General features: G+C 32.3%; 1 protein-coding gene across 3 annotated transcripts in view; it reads right to left on the bottom strand.

The window, feature by feature from the left end:
* LOC126854142 (semaphorin-1A-like) overlaps window positions 1-22974 on the bottom strand; it is a 169501-nt gene that overhangs the window by 29917 nt on the left and 116610 nt on the right. For all 3 annotated transcript variants that reach the window (XM_050600557.1, XM_050600559.1, XM_050600558.1), the window contains exon 5: window positions 14336-14506. In XM_050600557.1, coding sequence (XP_050456514.1) covers window positions 14336-14506 — 171 coding nt within the window. The remainder of the gene's footprint in view (window positions 1-14335; window positions 14507-22974) is intronic.

Here is a 22974-nt window from a genome sequence, read left to right as displayed (position 1 = left end):
TAATTGCCAATTGAAAGTAAAATTGCCTTTATCATCGCATCATTCTTCATTATCTAGGAATATTTGAGACTTAAAAGCTTTGTAATGTAATCAATGTGGATATAAGAAATTCCTTCGAAATCTCTTCTCATCGAGAGAAACGTCGAGATGTACGTGTCATTAAATATATTCGCCGACAATCTGATCGCAAATCAGATCGCGAGTATTTGAGACGTATCTCGAGAACGAAGGGACCTGTGCTTTAGAGCGGAAGCAGTGTCTGCAAGACGGTGAATTCAACCGGAATTCCATTGGGAAGCGCAACCGCCGGCCTTTTCTCGTATACAATCGCCAGACGAAACGTATTCTCGTGACACGAGAGAGGCGAGACAAAAGGAGGGAGAGAAGTACAATGAGCCGATTAATTATTCTAATTAACCACAACTGTCCCCGGCAAATCTTTATTTAACCGTTAGTTCATTCACCGGGTGCCTCCTAACACGTGTGCGCGTTACATGTAAGGCATACAATGCCGTAAGTGAGCGGTATCTGTTCCTGGGAACCTGCGGGCCAGTACGTACAATGATAGATGCTCCTAGGTAGGTAGGTAGGTGTAGATAAAAGCCGCGAAAATAATTGTCTGCAGGCAAATGAACCGGTCGGAAGGCGCCTGCTGGATTATTCATTAAATGCAAATTTTAACTTGTCTTACTCGAGATAATATTAGAAAATTATGGAAGCTCGCCCAGAAATTTGTTGGAAGGGATCTAATAAACTTTAAATTAATAGTATTCTACGTGAGAGAAGCCTAGAAAATCTTGTCAAAAATAATAATCAGATAAAATCTGATTCAAAATAGAATTCTCTTGTGGTAAATCACATTGTTTTAAATCGCTCACTTTACGAATATTGCGAATTATTACAGAAAATTCGTGAGAAGAGTTTTATGCTTAAATCGGAAGCTTGAAATCTACCAATGTCTTGTATTTTTTGACAATAAATGTATATTTTAAACTAACGAAAACTGATCCTTTCCTGCATGTGAGATTTATATATTTCTGAAATTTAATATTATAATATTTTTAATAAAGCCTTCTGTATTTATTATATTTATTATATTTTTAAAAAAATCTAAATCTCAAGATCTAATCATTGCATCCTTCAAGATTTTTTTTTTTTTTTCATAAATGCAATTAAATTATTAAGATTTATTAGACTGAGAAGTACAATAAATATAATAAAATATAATATATAATACAAATATAAATATAATAAAAATAAATATAATAAACTATATCTAACAAAACTTGTCTGTGATTTGCTTGAATTTAATTATTCCATAGTATTTCCAAGACAAAAATTAATAAATGGCGCGGTGGTTTGCGTGAATAGACTCCTTTGCTTATATCGATACAGATAGAACTTTGTACAATCTAATCGTATATCCGATGGAAAAGCTCCTCATGCAGAGCCTACGTGCGCCTGTCGAGGCGCTCGTGCGGTTCAATGGAGTTTACAGACACGCACATATACTATCGGCATAAACGACAGTGCAGTGTGCATATGAAACATGTACAAGATGTATATAGGACGGTGTACGCGCGTAATTTCACAAATGGATGCCTTTTGTGCGCATGACGGTAAATATGCGAAATTACACTGGCAATTGTCCGGCGAATTGCACCTTTCGAAACAATTTCGATAGTGGCTGTACAAAACCGCGGACTAGATCGTCTCGTAAATTTGTAACATCGATTTCCGTCGTACTCTAGATGACCATCATTGCCTCGGGCATCAAGAGAAACGAATCATTTTATCGTGAATATTCAATTAATAAATTGTAATAGTTTCATTTGCATTATTTTTGTATATATGTATTAACGATTGCATATAAAACGAAATAAAGATGAGAAAAAGATACTTGACATTTGAGAAAGATAGAGTTGATATTTTTTATAATAATAAAGCATATAATAATTTTGTGTTTTCTTCTTCTCATCCTTATTGCTTTCATCTTTTCATCGTGTTTAAAACTTTAATTAAATATCGAGATTCTCACGTTTAATATATTTCGAAGACATATAATCAAATCTCCAATATCGAATTTTTTTCATTTTCAACTTATTTTCGTTTTTAATCTCGTTTATAAGCGACATATTTGGGGATCGTAATATTATTTGTTAAGCTACCAGCGCATAGAGCGCTTTTTATGAATGTTTTGCTGTCATGTTACATTGCAGGCTATTTTTGTCTCTTTTACTATATATTTTTTGTGACAATCTTCGATTTACTTTCGGCGTGTGTGCAACTAATCGCAGCCACTTTGTGTGTGTGTGTGTATTTAAAAAAGAGATTTCTTTTAGATAATACGTCAAATTAATTTCACATCAACTGATTTGAATTTCATATGATATAAAATCCGCAGTTAATGATGAAAGTGAGATAGTATCAATCATATCGATATCTACGTTTAAAATGTATACTTTTGTATTTCTTTTGAATATATTTTATAATCTATTTATTCCCTCCTGTGAAAGTAATATTCTCATGTATCATAAATCATAACATTGTAAAATGCAGATAAAGATACAGTGCATGAAATACAGATTTTTTTATGTATGCGACATACAGTTAGCGACTGATATAAATAGCAGAATATACAAGTTGAACGAGCGATCCACGAATTTGTTATTCGCATATGTAACTCTCATTTATACAAAAAAAAAAAAAAGAGACGAACATATTGAATCGGCTAACTGTCACTCGTCGCGTGGCATGTACTTCATTCAACTAACTGACATATGTCGAGCTGTTGGTCGCTTGTACTGAAATTTCAGCAGACTCTGCCGAATAAACAACGCCTAATTATTAAAAAAAAAATCACGTTGAATTCAACGTTATGATATTAAGCGATTATCGATAGCACGATATTCCATGATTGATATCTGTCATATGCCTTACGTACCACTTATAATTTATAAAAATTATTCATTAATTAACGTGCTTTTTTAGCTAGAAATTCTACGGTAAATCTCGAGTCTCAAATTTTTTAAATAAAATATTACAAGTTTTATTTCAGTTTTCACATTTTCTTCAAGACATAAATATATTTTTATAAAATTATAAAATTAAAATTATTTATTCAATATTCTCGTATTAAATATTTATTAAAAGGAAGATTTATTTAAATTAAATATATATATATATATATATATAATAAATCATTTGAAACTTCGATGCGTTTGAAATTTAATAAAACAATAAAACGTCACTGTGTCCATTCCAAAGAAGTTTAATTTACCAAAAATATTCGTCATTTAGTCGCTTATAATCTAATGATTAATCGATTATTATTCTGTCGACGCTTTTATCAAGGATACATTAATTTAAAATTGATCAAAGATTCCGTGTGGATAAAAAATATGTCATGGTTGGGACACTCATATAGAGAATCGACCGTAATTTCCACCATGATAAGTTCCCACGAACGCGCTGCTTGGTCTCGCCGAACTATATAGCGCGTCGCAGAAAACCATTCGGCATGGCTCATTATATTCGCTGACTGTCAACAAATATGACACGTCACAATTCACGTCGAAACGCGATGAATTCGATACACGATGCTCGAGGCGCTAACATGACAATTCGAATCGATCAAGGACGCACGCACGCATTATGCAAAATTGGCTTTCTAGAAAGAATGAAAGAAGAATTATTTCTTGAGTAGTGACGTTTTTATGCCTCTTTTTTTTAAATAATAAAAAATTTCATTTAGAGATGTTCATATTCGTTTCAAGTGCCTTTGGTCCAACAAAAAAAAAAAAAAAAAAAAAAAAAATTTATTTCTTTCAATCTACAGAGTGATCTTTGATTTTTGCGTGTACATTTATATATATATATATAATTCTATGGCAAAAATATAATATTTAAAATATAAAATTTTACAGTATAAAATGTAAACTTATTGTCATTTCAATTAATGCACACAGACATCTCTTTTCTTTGAACAATATCATAATATTCGTGCGCAATCAACATAATAAATTGGTAGACAATGAACCCAGTATCAAAGGATACGAATGCAATTGAAATATATGAGCGTATCACTTATATATAAGCAGAGATTATTCTTTTAATGAATGAATAGTACGTACGTGTCGCAAGTCTGAAGATCCGTATTAAAGACTGAATAAATCAGCGGCAGGTTCTCGTCCCGATTACGCGAGATAACTCGTTTGTTCTTCGTTCGTTTCGCTTTTTAGCGGATTAGTAGTTATTAAAAGAGCACGGATCGTGTCGCACGAACCAACAGACTCTCGGCTTTTACTCGTTATACTAATTACTTCGTCGGGGCGAGTTACAGCAGTCGCTTTGAATTATCTCGTCGCACGATAAAGGGTAATAGTCCAGCAACGAAAAAGAGAACGTGCTGCTTGGCTAAAGCTGCTCGCCACGGTAATGGGATCGATATTTCTAACGACTGCACAAATGAACGTTGATTTATCGTTATCGAATATGGCTGGCGGTTAAAGTTTCGCGTCGAATAAAACATGAATGCGAAAAAATTTTCTACATCCGCTTACATGATAACATTCATGACAACGATAGCGTGAAACTTCGGGACACATCTGTGTACAAGTATTTTTTTTTTTAATTTGACTATGTTTTAACTAGATCTTTCTATCCGCTTCCGTTTCTCGTTTTCTCGAAAATAAGCACGTGAACACTCTAAATAAAAAGCATTATTGCTGCATCCGTTCAGGGATATATATATATATATATATATATATATATATATATATATATAGTAAATAAAATATAAATAAAGTATAAATAAAATATATATATAATAAAAAATATATATATATATATATATATATATATAAAAAATAAAAATACAAAAAAAAATACGGAACATTATTTACATATTATTTTGTAAGATATCCGTTTCTCAATTTGGCGATTAAATACTGGCTTGATCCTTGATCTTTCAATTGCGCTATTGACTTTAGTGACACAGAATTTTGCCAATCGTCGATAACAGTGAATCGAAGCGAGGGAATAAATCATTTGAACAAGTACCGGCGCGAGGACTATTTTAAACACATCATAAATTACGCATTCAATATAACGAATGGCGATATTCGACGATGAGAATGCGAAGCGTTATAGGCTGATAAAGTTAGGACGATGATTTGCGGTTTACACCCCGAATGTACAAACATCTGTTTATGATTACTGGTCGAAGCTTGAATCACCTGTCAGTTGCCATCTCCTATCAATTATGTTCGCTTATGTACAGAATAGTTGATGTTATGTCCAGAAATGAGGCATTTTCCATATTCGCTAATATATATTTGGCAATAAATCTATAAAGAAGCTTTATATTATTTGAAAAAGATTGAAAATGTTCATTAAACGTTATGCCTAATATCTCGCTCACCGTTTGCCGTATATTAATATACATAGATGAAATTATGTTTGTCTGACGGATAATCAGGCTATACGCATATATATCGCACATCAAAATCGACATATAAGCCGACTACAGATATAACAACTACAGGGCGTCACTAAAATAGAGTACATAGATAATTTCGTCAACAGATTACGGCGAAACACAGAAAATTTACTGAGAGCACATTACGCAGAGTACGCAGAGACAAAGTAAATGTTTGAAAAGAATAGTTTAGAAAATAATATGAGCAAGATCAGTTTGAAAAATCTTTGTCTTTCATTATAATTCTAAAATATTTTTTTAACAATTTGCAATCAAAAAATACGTCATAAACTCAATAATAAGAAATGTATAAGAAAACAAAATGAAATATTTGTAAAATTATTTATTTATGAAACATTTTTTTAAGTTTCTTCTTATATTAAAAGCCATTTTTTAAAAACTAAATGTTCTCATGTGGAAATATCAATAATGAATTTTTATAGATAAGTTATTAAATTTATGTATAAAAGCTTTTAATGGATTAAAAGTGAAAAAAAGGCTATTTGCTGATGGTAGCATGTACGAAATATTTTTAGATTTAAGCGTACCACTAGTTCTTATGTATTGGAAAAATTATTATATCAAATTGTATATTGGTTGAAATTCACCGCGATTCTTGAATAAGGTAAGAAAAGAGAGCATAAGAAGAAACAGTTTTAAAACTCTTCAACAGAAATGCTTGGGCATCGAGTTTCGAATGAGAAAAATGGAAAACGATTAAGTTCAAATGGGATTATTCGATAAGATTTATTGTTACGATCGATCGAAATTGCAGGACATCAAAATCTCATGATGATATTTATCGATAACGTCTATTTTTTTCTATCACATTAATCTTTGTATTATACGCGACGTTGAGTCATAACAATATATGTATAAATAGAAATTTCTTGAAACGTTTCTTTATTTCATATATAAATTTTAAATAATAATATGTACATAATTCTTAAATATATTAAATTGACTCAATTATTATTAAGACATTCGATTCTAAACAAATTGTGTTTATAATTTTTTTCTCTGTCATCATATCATATCTGCGATACATATTGAAGACAGGTACGAAAAAAAGAATATTCGATCTGTGAGAACTTGTAACATGGAAGTTTAATAATGCTTGTATTTTTTGAAAACTCAGTATTTGTAGAAAGAGAGAATCCGAAAGCTTCAGAAAACATAAAAAATTTGAAAGCGGTCGGTTGAAATTTGAATTGTGGGATGTGAAATTGGATACGTGATAGCGTGAATTTTCAACATGAATACATTTCGCAAAAAGGTCACTTTGTTTCCAATGTATATTTTCACGTATATTTCAAGCTTTTGACAGATCTATATATATAAACTATGTTTGTTTGTTTCAACAATATCAATCTATGCGATCTTCTTTTTACTACGTTGCGCTTGATTTGTTTAGAAAGTGATGGATCTTGTCGAGATTTCATTGATTAAAAACATTGTTATTACAAAAATTTACGTATATATATATATATATATATATATATATATATATATATATAAAATGCCAAAGAAAGTGTTACATCATATAATAATACCAGAAAAGTCGTATCACATAATGAGTTTTCTGAATAAATTTCCAAAAGTGATTCTGTCCTAGAAAATTTTTGGGTTTTACACGGCATATTTCATTTTAGTTATTAATATGTAATAATTTTTTCTTGCAATCTTAACTTCTTAAATAAAATTCCAGTTAAAAATTAAAATCCATTCAAAATCAATTATTAAACAAATCCGTCATTTAAAAATAACACTTGAAATCTGATTTGTACCAAGTGTTTAATTTTCTAACGAGAAATATGATTGGGAGAAAGAAAAATTTTATTTCTATTGACTTATGAATGATTTTATTTTTCTAGTGAAATAATTAACGGAATTAACTTAAATAAAATATCTGCTCAATTCAATCATGTCGCGGATGCGTCTATTAAATGAGCATCTAATTAAAATATTCGCAACGTCATGATATAAAATTCCGAAAGAGCGATTTTATTTCCGAGTATCGAAAAGCGAAAAATGTTTCGTTGGACACTTTCGTTAGCTGAGCTTATCCATGGAGCATCGCCGTGTCATAAAAATACACGCGACGTCGCGGTTCTTGATGACTAGGAAGCGAGCTTATCGCAGCGTACGTGCGCAATGGCGGGAACGAAACAGGGATAACATGTGATAGTAGAAGTACTTGCCCGATTTTTCGCACGAATATACATCGCTGCATGCTTGCACCAACGACACCATGGAGAACGCGGAAAATGAGGAGATACGGGAGAAGATGAAAAAGGAGCACGAGGATGCAAGGAAATGTAGGATGTAAGTGGCGCATCAACGTGCGGATAATTTAGCAAGTGCATGTTAAATTTCAGAGAATTGTTCCCGTATGAGCATTGAAGGAAACTGAAATGAAAATGGATCAGTCGAATAAGAAAATAGAATTTGCGGAAAAAAAGTCGTTAGATCTTATAGTTATTATCAAAATTCTGAAGCTATACAATCACAAATAATTGTTCGAGAATATTTTGTATATAATTTTTTTTTTAAATGTTGGATTCTAAATAAGAGTAGAATATTATTATAAAATCTTCAATAAATTTAAGCCGTCAAGTTTTTTTTTTTTTTTTGAAAAACCGAGAAATTATGAAATAATTACACATGAAAAATTAATAATATAATATGACACATCCAGTTTCATTTTTATATTCAAGCACGCGACAGCAAAGAAATTATTTTTATAATCATTTATTAAGAAAATTTGATACTGCATGTCATGTATATATTTCTGAGAGATATCGAAGGGAAAAGAATCTGGCCGGCACGTGATGTAAAAAAAAAGTATATTTAAAAATAAGAAAAAAGAGAAAAAAGGAAGACTAAATTGCTGTGTCTCGTCTGAGATGGCGTGGGACGAGTGAATTCCGGCGGAACACAAAGACAAGCGGTAGCGAGAACGTAGCGCGGGAAACGAAAGAAATTCTAAAGGACTGCACGGAAATGGATGCTTTGGGAATAGAGTATTAAAGGCGTACCGAAAGAGAGAGCTCTGCGATGAGAAGAGAGAGAGAGAGAGAGAGAGAAAGAAAGAGAGGAGGTGAGACCGTGAGGATCGAAAACGAGGCGGAAGGAGCGACTCGTTGGGAGAGGAAGATGGACCAAAAGGAGCGACTCTTACATTCCGAAGCCATATCAGACCGCGTGACTCGAATAAAAGTCATGGGTTGAATTTTCCGTGGCTGGACGTGAGAATTAGACGGGAAATGCGATGATTCGTTCTACCCACTACTTTATCACTAGTCTGAAAATTTTGCCGAAGGGTATCTGTTCGATTATTCCCAAAGTGGATTTTGACGTTTAAGAAGAAATTTCATACGACGAAATTTTGTTCAATTTGAGTGCTTATACATAATATACAAGTTTTACACATCTATGTATACTATCAACAAAATTAATTAGTAATTGTTCAGCAAGAAGTAAATGGTGTCTCCAATATTATTACGCACACATTATATATAATTTATAATAATATAAAATAACAAGTTGTATTAATTTTTCAAATAAAAAAAGAGCCATGAAATGTGATATTTATTAAAATTTTATTAAAACACTTTACTTTTATTGCACACTATTTACGAATTATTTTTTTGGAAAAGAAAGAAAGACTAGACGTTTGTGCATTTATATTTGAAGCACTTACTGAGTTTTTCTTAAAACGTTTCTCGAAGAGAAGACGCTAAGAAATTGAATTGGTTGACGGAAAGTATCAATAAATTCTTGATCCATCTCTCATTACATTACGACTTTACGATCTAATCTCACTGCTCTAAAATAGAATGCCACGAAATGAGGCAGCTAGAATTGGAAATGTATTTGATTATGGCAAGGGGATATTAGCTTTGTTCGAGTTTGCGTTGAAATCGCAGCGAGCAAGTAAAAATTGAGTTCTCCATCGTGTGTAGAATGCGTCAATTAAATTGCCTCATTGTATCAAAGATTCATGTTGTTGCGAATAGATACGAGCTTGCTGTATAAAAATGAAAAAATATAACACGCGCACACGCGAGAAAAAGCTTTGTTGCATCGATCAATCTTTCATTAAGGCAACAAATTTTTTTGATAACATATGATTATAATGTTAACTTTTATGTTACAAACTTCTACTATTTTAGAATAAAGTTTTCTTTTTAAAACAATATAAATTTTTGCCATTTGCAAGACACAAATAATACAATATAAAAATACTATAATAAAAATATAATTCACAATAACTGATACTAAAGTATATAAAATGTTGCTTTTACTTTTATTTTTTTTTATCATCCCATTGTTTATGTTTTTAAACGTTAAAATTATAATTGTCAGGCACATATACATTTAATCCAATCGATATTATTTACAATAGCCTTTTGTTTTGTGCTAAATTTCATTGTTTCGCTGTATAAAAAAACTAACTGCGTATGTGATTAATTAATTTTTCCAATTTTTATGGTTATTCGTATTTACAGATTTTATTAAATTTTTATATACGTTTATAAAAAATTGTTTTTAATATTCAATGTCTCATGTATTTTATTTAATCCATAATTAAATACAGACTAAGATAATTGATTACAAAACTAACCGTAAAAAAAATTATTTTATATCATTGTTATATTAATTTGATTGTCGATTGCAGCGATCGAGTTATATTTATTATAAAAAAATTAATTTTTGTTAACATAAAAAAAATTGATAACGATTGAACTTGTACGCGACACTTAATCTATTAACCAAAGCGCGTATAATTTGCAGCTCAATTTGTAATACGATGGTTATTTCTCACAGTATTAAAATATCTTTCAAAAGCATATTTAAAATTATTACAAATTACACGATATTACTTTTAAAATGTGTCATATATTTTAATGAAACTTACAAACGCTTATGTAGTACTTTTAAAAGTTTCAAAATATTTGATCGTTATGTGCGATAATTTAATTTCTCAATCTCTTTATAGTATCACTTACACACACACACACACACACACACACACACAATTCAAATCTTTAAAATCTTGATTATATGTGTCTATAAATTTAAAAGCGTATTATGATTCCATTCCATTACTATTTATTTCTGTTGCGTGCGAATTAAACGCTTTCAAAAATTTAAAAAAAAAAATGATAAAATAAAAAAGAGATTATTCATTTCGTCATAGCGATTCTCGCAATAGTAACGATAAATTTAGCAGAATAGCGAAATTCTCCCGCGCTATTTTATTTTCTGCGTTTATTTCGCGTCGTATTGATCGTTGCAATGGTAAACAGCGCGATCTTGTATCATCGAATTTGCGGTGAAATTTATTTCGGGGAAGTTTATTCGACTTCCTTTTTTTTCACCCAGAGATTCTCTCTCGTGACGCAAGTCTTGCGTGTTTACTGAAAACTTCCGGTGAAAAGCAGACCTACTTTGCGTATGATTTATTCGCCACCGCGTGCACGCGGTTGCAACGGATGAGTTTTTAATGGCGCATAATACGAAAGTAAAATTGCCTTGGCTTTCGTGGACGCGGGAATTAGATCTCGCGTGAGAGAGAGAGAGAGAGAGAGAGAGGGAGGGGGAGGGGGGGGGGGGGCAAGGGTTTTCTTCCCCATATCACTTTTCCATCATGGATCATGGAGAGAAATTACGAGAGACGGGGGTAAATAAATTCCTCCTCAATCCGGCTTCTGAATGATAAGATATCGCGATGTTCTAAGAAGGACGCGAGTTACTTCCGAGAGGACTCGTCGATACGTCTTCTCGAAAACTTAGTTCCACCGACTGATTACTCGCTAAAAGATCTCGACAACATTCAAATCTAATCTCATACTACTGCAATCATTCGTACATGTACGATAGCTCTGCGTTTTCAATTCTACAAATTTCCGTAATCGTGCTTTATATTTAACGTTAGACAATTTAATTCTGAATTTTTTTACTTCTCTCCTCCAAAGATCGCTCGTTATCTTCATCTAATAATCAGACAGACGAAAAACAGATATAAGAGATGGCAATTTTCAAAAAAAATTACATAATTACCATCTTGAGACCCTAGATAACTCTTTTGATTATTTTCTTCATCACAAATTATTAATAAAATAATTAATAATTTCTTTAATTTAAATTACATAAATTATTCATTATAAAATAATTAATTATTTATATGATTTAATTTATAATACCATAATTCGCGATTCAAGCAGAGATCAACGCAACCATGTATACAAATATGTCCTCATCTCTTGCTTCTGTCAGTTACTGGATCCACGTGTACCTGCTGCTGCACAGGCAGCCGAGCAATCCCGTCATCTGTTTAAGATCGGAAGAAAGAGAAAGAAAGAAAAAAAGATATAGCAGATAAATCACGCTCTCGTGCCTCTCTCTCTCTCTCTCTCTCTCTCTCTTTTTCCTTTTGCCCTCTGTCCACTACCTCGTCGTTGGCGACCATGACGACGCGTTTCCCCACGACACGGCGACGTGCCATTATTAAGACGCCAGGCGCCGCGACGTCTTGCCTTGCACCCTCTACATATACGATGTCGCCTTCAAAGTACTTGCACAAAGAACTTATTCGATCCGTGACTCTACTTACATTTGACCGAGAACAGTACATCGGTCTCTGTACAAAACTCGCTGTTAATCTTTTCTTTTCGATCTCATTTACGTAACTAATGACATTTAACGGCAACGGAAATTCTCTTGCCTCTTTTAAGTCAAAGATACGGAGATAATAAAAGAAAATAAACTTATCGTAAATTTTAATTGGTTATATAGTGAATATATCTTTAGAAAAAAAAATAAAAAAAAAAATCTCAGCCTCGATAGTACGATACAAAGAATTATAAAAACAATATTAAAAAAAAAAAGTTTTATTTTATTTAAAAAGTTAAATTTAAGAAATTTAGAAATTAAAAAAAATGTTCTACTTTAATTAAAAATTTCAAAAATGTTCTAATTTAATATGGCTAGCATTTAGAATTTTTACTCGCATATATTTAAATATTATTGTGAATTATTGGAAGAGACGTTGGCATAAAAACTGTGTACTTTGATAAAAAGCAAATTCAAACTATTAATGAATCAAAGATGTGCATGGAACGACGGGAATAAAGTTGAAACAAAAAGAAGCTTAGAGACTATAAATCACTGCCAGAGCAAATAATTGTAAGATACTTGAGAACAAGGGAGAAAATGATTAAAAAGTCGCGAGTTTTCCCGTTTTATGATATCTCTTTTTCCTCTTAATAATTTTCCAACTATGTTATTATTTTTCTTTTTTGTCCTTTCAAAATATAACTATATATATATATATATATATATATATATATATATATATATATATATTGTTTTTATAAATTGCGAGTATCTTTTTGTGCAAAAATGTACACAGCTTTAACAAAGTGATTAATAATAATCTGATAATAATTCTTTCCTCTAAAAATTTAAAAAGTTGAAAAAATTCAATCTAAATTAATTTTCCGAAATCCTTCAATTACAGTATAACTTTATGCTAAAAAGGAGTAAAAACAAAAGTGTGCTTTTGAGTTAGCAACTGCTAATTTTTAAAACATCTTTTTTTTTTTTTACATTCACACAGTAAGCACGCTATAATCTCTTGCAAACTATACACAAAGATTGATATTCTAGATTGTTACTTAATCATACGTCTCACAATGACCATCGAGCTCAACCGTGATTGTGAAATGAAGTATTTCACGAAATACATTCATTAGTTACAGCCACTTTACGGTGTTTTGTAACTCCGGGTATAAAGGTTTGGGCCCTGACACGTATGCACGATGAAAGCGTTATGTAATTTGAAAGCCGTGCGCGCCGGAATTGCATGAAACTTTCAGGAAATGTTAGCAATACCGTTACGGATATAACGATGCCATTGCGGTAACCCTGCGGCATCTCATTCTCCTACATATTATACAAACACGAAGGGTTAAATGTGGTTTAGCGATTGCGCGCGATTAAGTTCCGGTAGATACTTTCGAACGCCTGCCTCAGAAAATTGCCTGTCAAAAGAGTCAATCGTTCGTTCTTTTGCGCATTAACCAACTCGTTCGCACTTGATTTTATACGATATGTTATACACGGGCTTCGCGTTTCCTTCCTTCTTTTTCGATACGATGCGCCGACAGGTTGAAAAGTATCGGCAACGAAAAATATAGGGATTTTTAATTGGATGCCAATATTTCAGATGGCGAATCTAGAAGGGCGTAAAACGTCACATCCTTTTTATATCAACATAAATATTTTTTCAAACTTGATTCTTTTTTTTATTTCTGATGAATGGGAGAATATGTTTTTTGCTGTCAATAAAGCGAATATTTGTTGGGTTAATTAAGTATTTTTAACAAATTTTGTAATTCGGAAAATAAAGCCTCATACACATTTAATCAAAAATATCGTATAATATATAATATATGTGCAGAGAGAATATTTCCCAATAATGTAAATGTAACTTCAAATATAAATTCAACATGAAAAGATAACTGAGCAAGTTGGAATAAATATTCTAATGTATTCTATTTGCTCTATCCATGCATTACATTTATCTTTACGTATTACGGAAAGTGGTCAGAATTTATCTTATCAAAAGTATAATACAACTATAGCGCGAAAAATAAAAAATAATTTAATAATTAATATATAGTATATATATATATATATATATCTATTATCTAATTATCTAATAAATAATAAACCATATGCAATGTTTCCTTTTCCTTTTTGTTTTACGCTCTCAGATTCACCTTCCGAAATGTAGACACGCGATTAACGAACACCCTGTATGTGCTGTAGGACTTATCCGAAGCTTACCTTGATCGTGAACTGTCTGCAGAGCGGCTTGTAGGCATTCGTGCCGCAAACGAGGAAGCGATCGGGGCCCTGCCTGCCGAACACCCGCACATAGTTCTGGCACTCGTCGTCGCTGCGGCCCTTCAGGTAACAAAGCTGGCGATGCGCCTCGGTGCTGGACCACTGCAATTTCTGAAACAGACAAGATCGAGCAAACATTACCATCTCGGTCGACTTCGCGTTTGTGTGCATCGCGAATTTCTATAGGAAAATCCGATTAGAGGTCAGCGAGAGAGTAATACTCCTATATGAAAATAGTAGGCATTTAAAGGGACCTTAATCCCTCCCCCGTGCTTTCAATAAGGGAGAGGACCATCGAATCAATTCGAAATGGCTGTTGTTCTTCTCTCGCATTTTAACGCGAAAAAGAGGCTTTAATAATTCCCTCCGAAATCGCATTAATTTTGCGAGTTTCCGTTTCGTTCGAGAGCAAATTTAAAGCATGGTTCTCCGCGCGAAAAATGTAAAGCCGAAAGTTTAACGTTAAAGTCGACTTTAAGGTATAATTTATATCGCGTAAGCCGCACGCAATAGAATTAAATATAATATAACGTGACGTTAAATCTTGTTGAATTGTCGCACGAAATCTCGGCGCGAAAGATGAGAATAAATGAATACCCACCACCGCGCGCGCGCGCTTGAATTTTAATCCGATGATGACGCACTCGTGATAATAATAACGCAACCTGCTACTTCTTTTTTTCCTTTCGCATTGATGCGTGGAATTATTATCGCACACACAAACTGCGAAAGAGGAAGTAATATACCGTATTATTATTCTTTAGATTGAAATGCATTGATGAATAATGATTCGCTGCTGTAATAAGAGAGCTACATTTTCCGACTTCGATCTACATCGTTCAGATGCTTCGCTTTAGATATGCATCAAAGTCGCATATTCTCGCATTTCATATACGAGTACTTCTTTTCCTCTCTTTAGATACGAAGATAAATAATAAATGTGAATCTCCCCGAAACGCTTTGCTACAACGGTTTTATACAAAGTAAGATTATTAAGAGCTTGAGTTAATTGAATTTTTTGACGTTCACAGGATTTGAATTGGAATACAAACTCTGGATAACAAAATAAAATATTGCTCTTATATCTTCAGGCAGGAAACAGTTATTGTATTATTGACTGAGAAAAAATCATGTATGTTTCCAGTCAAATTAAAATTATAATTTGTCATCTCACGATAGAGAATTCTTTTTTTACGAATATATAAATAAAATAATTGCGCTTTTAAATGTTGAGCAATAAAAATTAAAAATAGACAACCTCAGTGTACTGAATAACTGGATGACGCGTGACAAATCGTGCAAAAGTTCACAAATTAATCAAGAGAAGAGGAGATTGATCGCCCTGTAAAGAGTTGAATGAAAAATAGGGTATTAAAATTTTTCAAAAAATCGGAAAAAAAGAGATTGGCCACAATCCTAATTATAGAACATTATTATCCGCTCGGTATAAAAAGTCAAATGTTGCTCGCCATGACTCGGTGTTCTCGGTGTCTCCTTATTTAAACCGACCATCTCGTAGCCGCGAGGCAATGTTGAGAGACACAGAGAGTTGAACGAAACGACAAGGAGAGGAGAAGGTGGGGAAGGCAGATAGGTAGATAGGTAGGTTATGACAGGAGCTGCAGCTGCATACTGCCAAGCAGAAATCCTTGAACAAGCTATTCAGCTTCTACCTTGGTGCTGTGTTATATCTTTACGACGTCTCATGGTCGACCGGAAAATTCCAGTTTTCTCGATAATTTCGGGCTGGTCACGCCTCGATAAAACGGGTGCGGTAAAGCTGCACATTCGCAGTAAAAACTTTTCATCATCGATGCTTTTTTTCAAAAAAACTCAAATACCTCGCTGAATTTTCGATCGATTGCGATTCACAAGTTCATCAACGGAATCAATATACTTTTTCAAATAACATAAATATCGAAAAGACAAAAGCATAAACAACAATTTTGTAAATAATGTTCAGAGAACAGTTTAGACAATGTTAATCTTTTAAATGCCTTATTTAAAATTTTGAATTAATTTCTTTTCACTGGCGGATGATGATAGATTTTATTAGTTACGAATTAGATAGTAATTCGAAACGATAGCTCGATAGGGAAATTGGATAACGAGGGTACATTTAGCACGATAGAGAAATCGAATTATGTCCCGGGAAGGCAAATTATCTTCGAACGTGTCGTCGTTATTCGAATGCATCAAATCCTAAAATCCAATTCAGCTTAACCAATTAAATTTTTAAAAATAACAAATCGTATGAATAAAAGGGTGCATAAGTAATTTTATTCTTATTTATATTATTATTTTTTACATATAGCACGATGTTTAAATAATCTTATATTTATTTTTACTTCGTATAATTATATTGATCTCATAAACGCAAATAGAGCTAAAAAAAATTATTTTATAATAAAAATTTATTAAAATAATTTGTAAATATACTTTTATCTCGTGATTTTACTTTTAAGACAAATTTAAAAAAAAAGAAAGAAAAAAAAAACAGCTTGTTAGCTAAAAACTGTTTAATGTGTTTGTAAAAGTTATTGAACACCAAGTATATAATTATATCTTACATAAGTAATGACCGAGCCCTTGTTACGAATATTGAAAATCCATTCGTCATCTCGATCTCACACTCTCGAGTCTCATCTCAAAGGATGAATTAAACGCTAAGCGTTCTTTTCTCGCAAAGAATGAAATCCACGCGAGTTCGGTCGTACAATTAATATAAGTTAATCGCCACCTCGCTATGTGATATTCTTAATTAATTTCCGGATCCTAAATGATTTCTTGCCCGGCTAGCGAGATGGCGAAGGAACCAATTAAGGAGCCGAACGGGATTTCGGGTACGGATGTGATTTAGGAACAGTGGCGTGATATATTCCGCTTTTTCTTCTAATTAGAATACGTCGTCTCTCTGCGAGAATCCCGGCCCGCTGGTTTTAGGAGCGACAACGGTAACGGACGACGAGCGGAAGCAGAAACAGCACGGCGAGTTACAACCCGGCTGAAAACTTTCGACCGCAAAATCGCACTGCATATTCATCGAGTAATACGATTTCGAGCCAGTTTCGAGCCTGCGGCGCTGGCCGATTTTACGTTTTAACCCGCGGATAAATTCGACTTGGGAACATCATACCGTAGTAGCATGGCATAATGCGCCGCCACGAGAGAACTTCTCGCGAATTTTTCGTTCCCTTTGTTCGTAGACTGATTCGAATATTCCGGCTGTGGATCCTGTCATCGTAACTTTCAGATGGGTAACGGAAGAGACATGGAAGGAGAAAGCATAGTTAACAGGAAAAGCGTGCTTATCCATGCAGGAGTAAACGAAAGAAGAGATATTCGTCCGACAGGACGAGTCTTCTTTATATTCGTTTTTCTACAGAATTAAGTAATCCGCTTTTTGCGATCGATCAAAGTTTCTTTTCAAGCCGGAAAGTTTTAATTAAAACGCATGAGGCGATATCGGACGAGTCTGATGAATTAAGATATCTGTCGTGTATATTATTTGAACGCTAGTTACCTCTCGTAGAACTTTATTGATGTTAGAAAAAATAAATCTATCTGTATCCAATTTATTTTATAAACATTTATTCAGATGTATCTCTCCTTAAATAATGTGAGAGAAAAAAATTGTGTGAAATGTACACTGTGATACAAAATAATTTCCAATCGACACAATCAAATATTAGCTTAGAATTTTTAAAAAAGATTTAGATAAAAGGTTTCAAGAAATCTAGTAATGTTTTCTTCAAAAATTGTCTTACAAAACTTGGTATACAAGTATATCTGTTGTTACTGAAAACAAATTTGACAAATGCATTTATTATTCGAATTTATTAAAATTTTTTTGTCAAGAAATTGAATTTCCTTTATTGAATTACAATTGAATAATTCTTTATTTAATTATATTTTTTAACACTCTGATGTCATTAAATCATTTGGATAAAAAACAAATTTTATATATAAAGACAAAAGTTTCTGTCAATATTTAAAACTAATTAATTAAAATCAATCGATAAACTTAATTATAATATTGATATATACATATAATAATTACATTTCTCTTATATTTTATATATAAAAAGATTTTATATACAAAGATATATACATGTATGTTGTAAATGCATTACGTTGAGCGAAAATCACTTGTTGAATGTTAGTTTTCACATTTACAACAGAATTTATTTATCTTCGCGGGGATATGAATGTTTACTTTGCTCTTTTTCCCACACTTCGACATAATGAAACTCTCAAGTTCACTCAAGTATTTCAGTAACGTTTCCTATATATTGCGCAGAAAACATTTGCAGTCAGGTAATTCGAAAGTTTTTAACGAAGTAACTTAAATATCCTCTTTAGTCGAAATAACAAGAAACGAGAGATAAAGGGGAATTCAAGAGTGTATTGTGCCAAGAAAGTGCGGCGAGGTACCGTGAAAAACATTTGTATCGTATTAAGTAGAATATATACGTATTTCTCTCCCACTGTGCCGTCTGTTTTATGCGACCAAGAGCGGCGAATAAATTCGGCTATAGGCACTTAGTCGCAGGCGCATTCCACGTGAAAAGTTTTTCGCGGCGGGACAACGAGTCGGATGTTGCCCTTAATTTAAAAAAACACCCGACAAACACCAGGGTCGTATCGTCGATTACACTCGGCGATCATTTTCTCGATCGATTTAATACCATGTATTATGATCCAAACGCAGATATTACCTTTCGCAAACGCGGCGAATAACAAGAAACAGGTAATAAATTATATAGCGCGTGATGTCCAATAATACATCATTCGTGTCGGAGTAACTTATATATATATATATATATATATATATATATATATATATATCGTTTGAATTACAAGTTTGGAATTTATAGTTACCGCTAATATTTGAGAGTCCTCAGCACTTGCCACATTTGCCGCCATATTGCCGCTTTATTTACAACTCTCTGTGCTAATCGTCATTATATAATACATAAATTTCAGGTGATAGATCGAAATTTGTATAATTCTTTTATATTCTCTTTATGTCACGCATATGTATTTATACATATAATGCAAAGAAAATACGTATAATGTAAACAAAAATGTTTTTTCGAGATGGTGACGAGTAATCCAACCGATTGTAGCATGTAGAATTTTTTGTTGCAACGCTAAAAATGTGACATATTTTCACTGCAAACACAAACGAAGATTATTAAACACACATACATACACGAAACTGTGTAGCTCTTCTACCTCTATATTAAACTTATTTGTAATTCAATCTCCGGCACATTAAATCTTGACGGTTGTCATGCGCAAATGGCTACTTCAATAACGATTTTGAAACATTGCTTATCAACTCGCATGCCATTACTGTCGTTGCTATTGTGCTCGGAATGAAGTCAGACAAGTGTAATTTCACGAACAGAATGTCGAGCTGTGTCAGCCGTCTCTCTTTTCAATTTTCCTGCGCCGGCGGCGGAGACGGTTTTGCTTTAACCCGCAGATTAACCGGCGAGCGGTTGTCATTGGTGTGTACAGTAGCGAGAGTATATATATATATATATATATATATATATATATATATATATATATATATATTGAACGAGTTAGTATTTAATCTAATAACGCGGTTGTAAACGAAACACCTGGTCTTTTCTTACTCTTGTACAGCGTCAAAATACTTTTATTGCATGAAAGAGTATTGGATTGTGCTTTTATTTCTGCAGCGACAAAACACACAGACACATACATTTATTTATTATATTTCAATTTACAATATCCGTATGATTATATTAAAATAATATTTAAATGTCACTTTGAAACATGGCAATTTACTAAATTATTGTGTGAAACTTCGGTACTTAATCTTTAAAAACAAATTTTTATAATTTTAAAATAATTCATCAAACAGATTCCTTCACATATTAAAAAAAAAAAAAAATTCTGTAAATGAGAAGAAGGCAATTTATTTACTTTTATTCCTACATTTTTAATATTTTACATTGAAAATGTTGTTATATTGCTTCTTTCACTTTTTTCTTTCAAAAAATGCAATATAGATCAATTTATCAAAGTTGTAGTGTCACACATGCCCTAATTCATGTGACGTGAGGATGCGGTGTTTCCTGAGAATTGATTTTCTTTTCAAGAAGCGCCAAAAAACTATTCAGTTTTTTCAATGTTCTCGACTAATGGAAGACGTCAGTTGGCGGGTGACACCTTCGGACCGTCGGTTAAATTTGTTATGGTCATCACGCGTCCTGTCGCAAAAGTTTTTCTCACGTTCGACAACTTCCATGTAATTTCGATTAAACTTTCTTAATTTTAACGTAGGATTAAAATCCAGAGATAAACTTAAGTACACGAAAATAATAAAATGTTTCAACTTGAAAATTAATTGTATCTCTTTATATTGTATGTCTCGATTACCTCCCATCGATTTAATTATTTTATAGTTGAAATATTTTCAATTCCTTGAAAATATTACGCGAGAAAGATTTAGAATATTCTTCTAAATTTTCATATGCATAAAACTCAATTTTTTTCATTTCTTATTTCGTAAATGTTTCAACTACGGCCCCAACTTTCTTCCGTTCTCTTGACTTTTTTAATTTTGATATCATACTTTCTCTTACTATTAATTCTGCATATAAAGTAGCCAAACACATTAAAAAATACATTTAGAAGAGAAAGGAAGAAAGAGCTGTACAGCGAGATCTGTTTAATTTAATCGTAACTGTACTTGACGAGAGAGAGAGAGAGAGAGAGAGAGAGAGAGAGAGAAAAATTTACTTCATTTTATCATGCTGAAAAAATACCCAATGTTCATCAAATAGAAAGAAAAAAAATTTCTGTAATAATTAATGTAACGAGAGACAGAAAATGCTACAATATGACGCAGAGTTTACTTCAATCGTAGACTTGCAGAGAGTTTAGGACAACAGCGTGATGCGAAGCGAAACACGAGACGCTGTACATAGTTTATTATAAAAATATAATTTAAATTTTACGCGCAAATAAAACAGAATAACAGAGCTTTGCACAACTTTAGTAAAAATAAAACGAGCTTTGTTATATATATTTATGTAATGCTAACACAGCTTCTACTAAACGTACATACACATAATTCCGCCAATTATTCTTCCGATCTTTTCGCAGAGTTTCCATCATTCTTAAAATTCTTGCGATTTATTTAATTGTAATTGTATTCTTATTATTCTTACATTTATGTAATTGTAATTTTCATAATATTGTAATACTCCTTTAATCTTCATTTAACCATTACGCGTTTATTAGAATTTTGCAATTAATATTTAATAATAACTGATCTCTCAGATTACTGTATAAGTAATTTAAATGGAAATACATGATTTAAGTTACTGTATATCCGTAAACATAGATTGTAAATTATTCTGAAACTTATATCAATAACTTGAGGGCATGTAGTTGCTCGATTATAATAAGTTATAATCGAGCTTGAAAACATAAACGCGATGGCTATTATATTAGAACATGTACAGTAGAACGTGTACATCATTTATGTGTCACCAAACAATATTATAATATTTATGCGCTGCAACTTGAGTAAAGGTCTTTGATATTAATGAAGCGCAGATTATCCCGCGCTTTAGTAATTATAAATGATTCTTGACCCTTTATTTACTTCTGAAGCATTAATAAACTGCAACATGTATATCCGCGTTCCACCGCGTCATACTCTATACTTATAAATGTAGCTATTATTATAAATAATAATAGCTACAGGACGAGAATTATATTATATAATGTAATAATATTTATAGTTATTTATGTAAGTAACGCAGTGCAAGTGTCGTGCAGCCGTGTGTGTTACAATGCCAAATCAACAGCCAGTTAATTATATTCATTTAATAATTACAGCATTAATTTGAAAAATCAAGATTCGCGAGCACGCAAATTAATATTATAATCATAATAATTTATACAGAATATTATAATACTAATATACAAATAAATTTTTTGAATAGGGATACGAGAAAGTCTAATCTCGCTGTTTATTATAGCATTAATCCGTATCATGCTTAAGATTTTCAAATAACCCGTGTCTGCTGTGATTTTACAGCATTCTCGTACTACGTGTGAATATATATATATATATAGGACAAAGGCGCATGGTGTGTGGTACCAGCATGATACGGCTAAACCGTATACGGTAGAAACAGCATGAGCCAGAGAATATGCACATATGCAATTGGGTGCGCGAGCAAAACAATAGAACGTGGATACGATCCACCGACGGGAGGAGGATACTCTCTTTTTCTAATTTAATCTCTACACGCCAGTGGCCGATAAAACAGGCCAATTTTTCAATTTCGCGAAAGAAATCGAATTCGTGCCTGTTATGCGAAGTAGAGAGCTGCATTACATTTTATCCGCAAATGAGAAAGGAAAAATGAAAGAGCGTTTTTCTTCTAAAAATTCATACAACTGGCTATTACTGGCTATTATTACAAGAAAAAAATACACATGCCGATGTTTTTGATAATAATTTTTTTTAAATTATGATTTTATTTACTCTGTATACATATATATATATATATATATATATATAT

Source organism: Cataglyphis hispanica, chromosome 13 (assembly GCF_021464435.1).
Source record: "Cataglyphis hispanica isolate Lineage 1 chromosome 13, ULB_Chis1_1.0, whole genome shotgun sequence".
Classification (NCBI taxonomy): Eukaryota; Metazoa; Arthropoda; class Insecta; order Hymenoptera; family Formicidae; genus Cataglyphis; species Cataglyphis hispanica.
The sequence above is the reverse complement of the archived record's forward strand: the minus strand, read 5'-3'. Positions and strand labels throughout refer to the sequence as shown.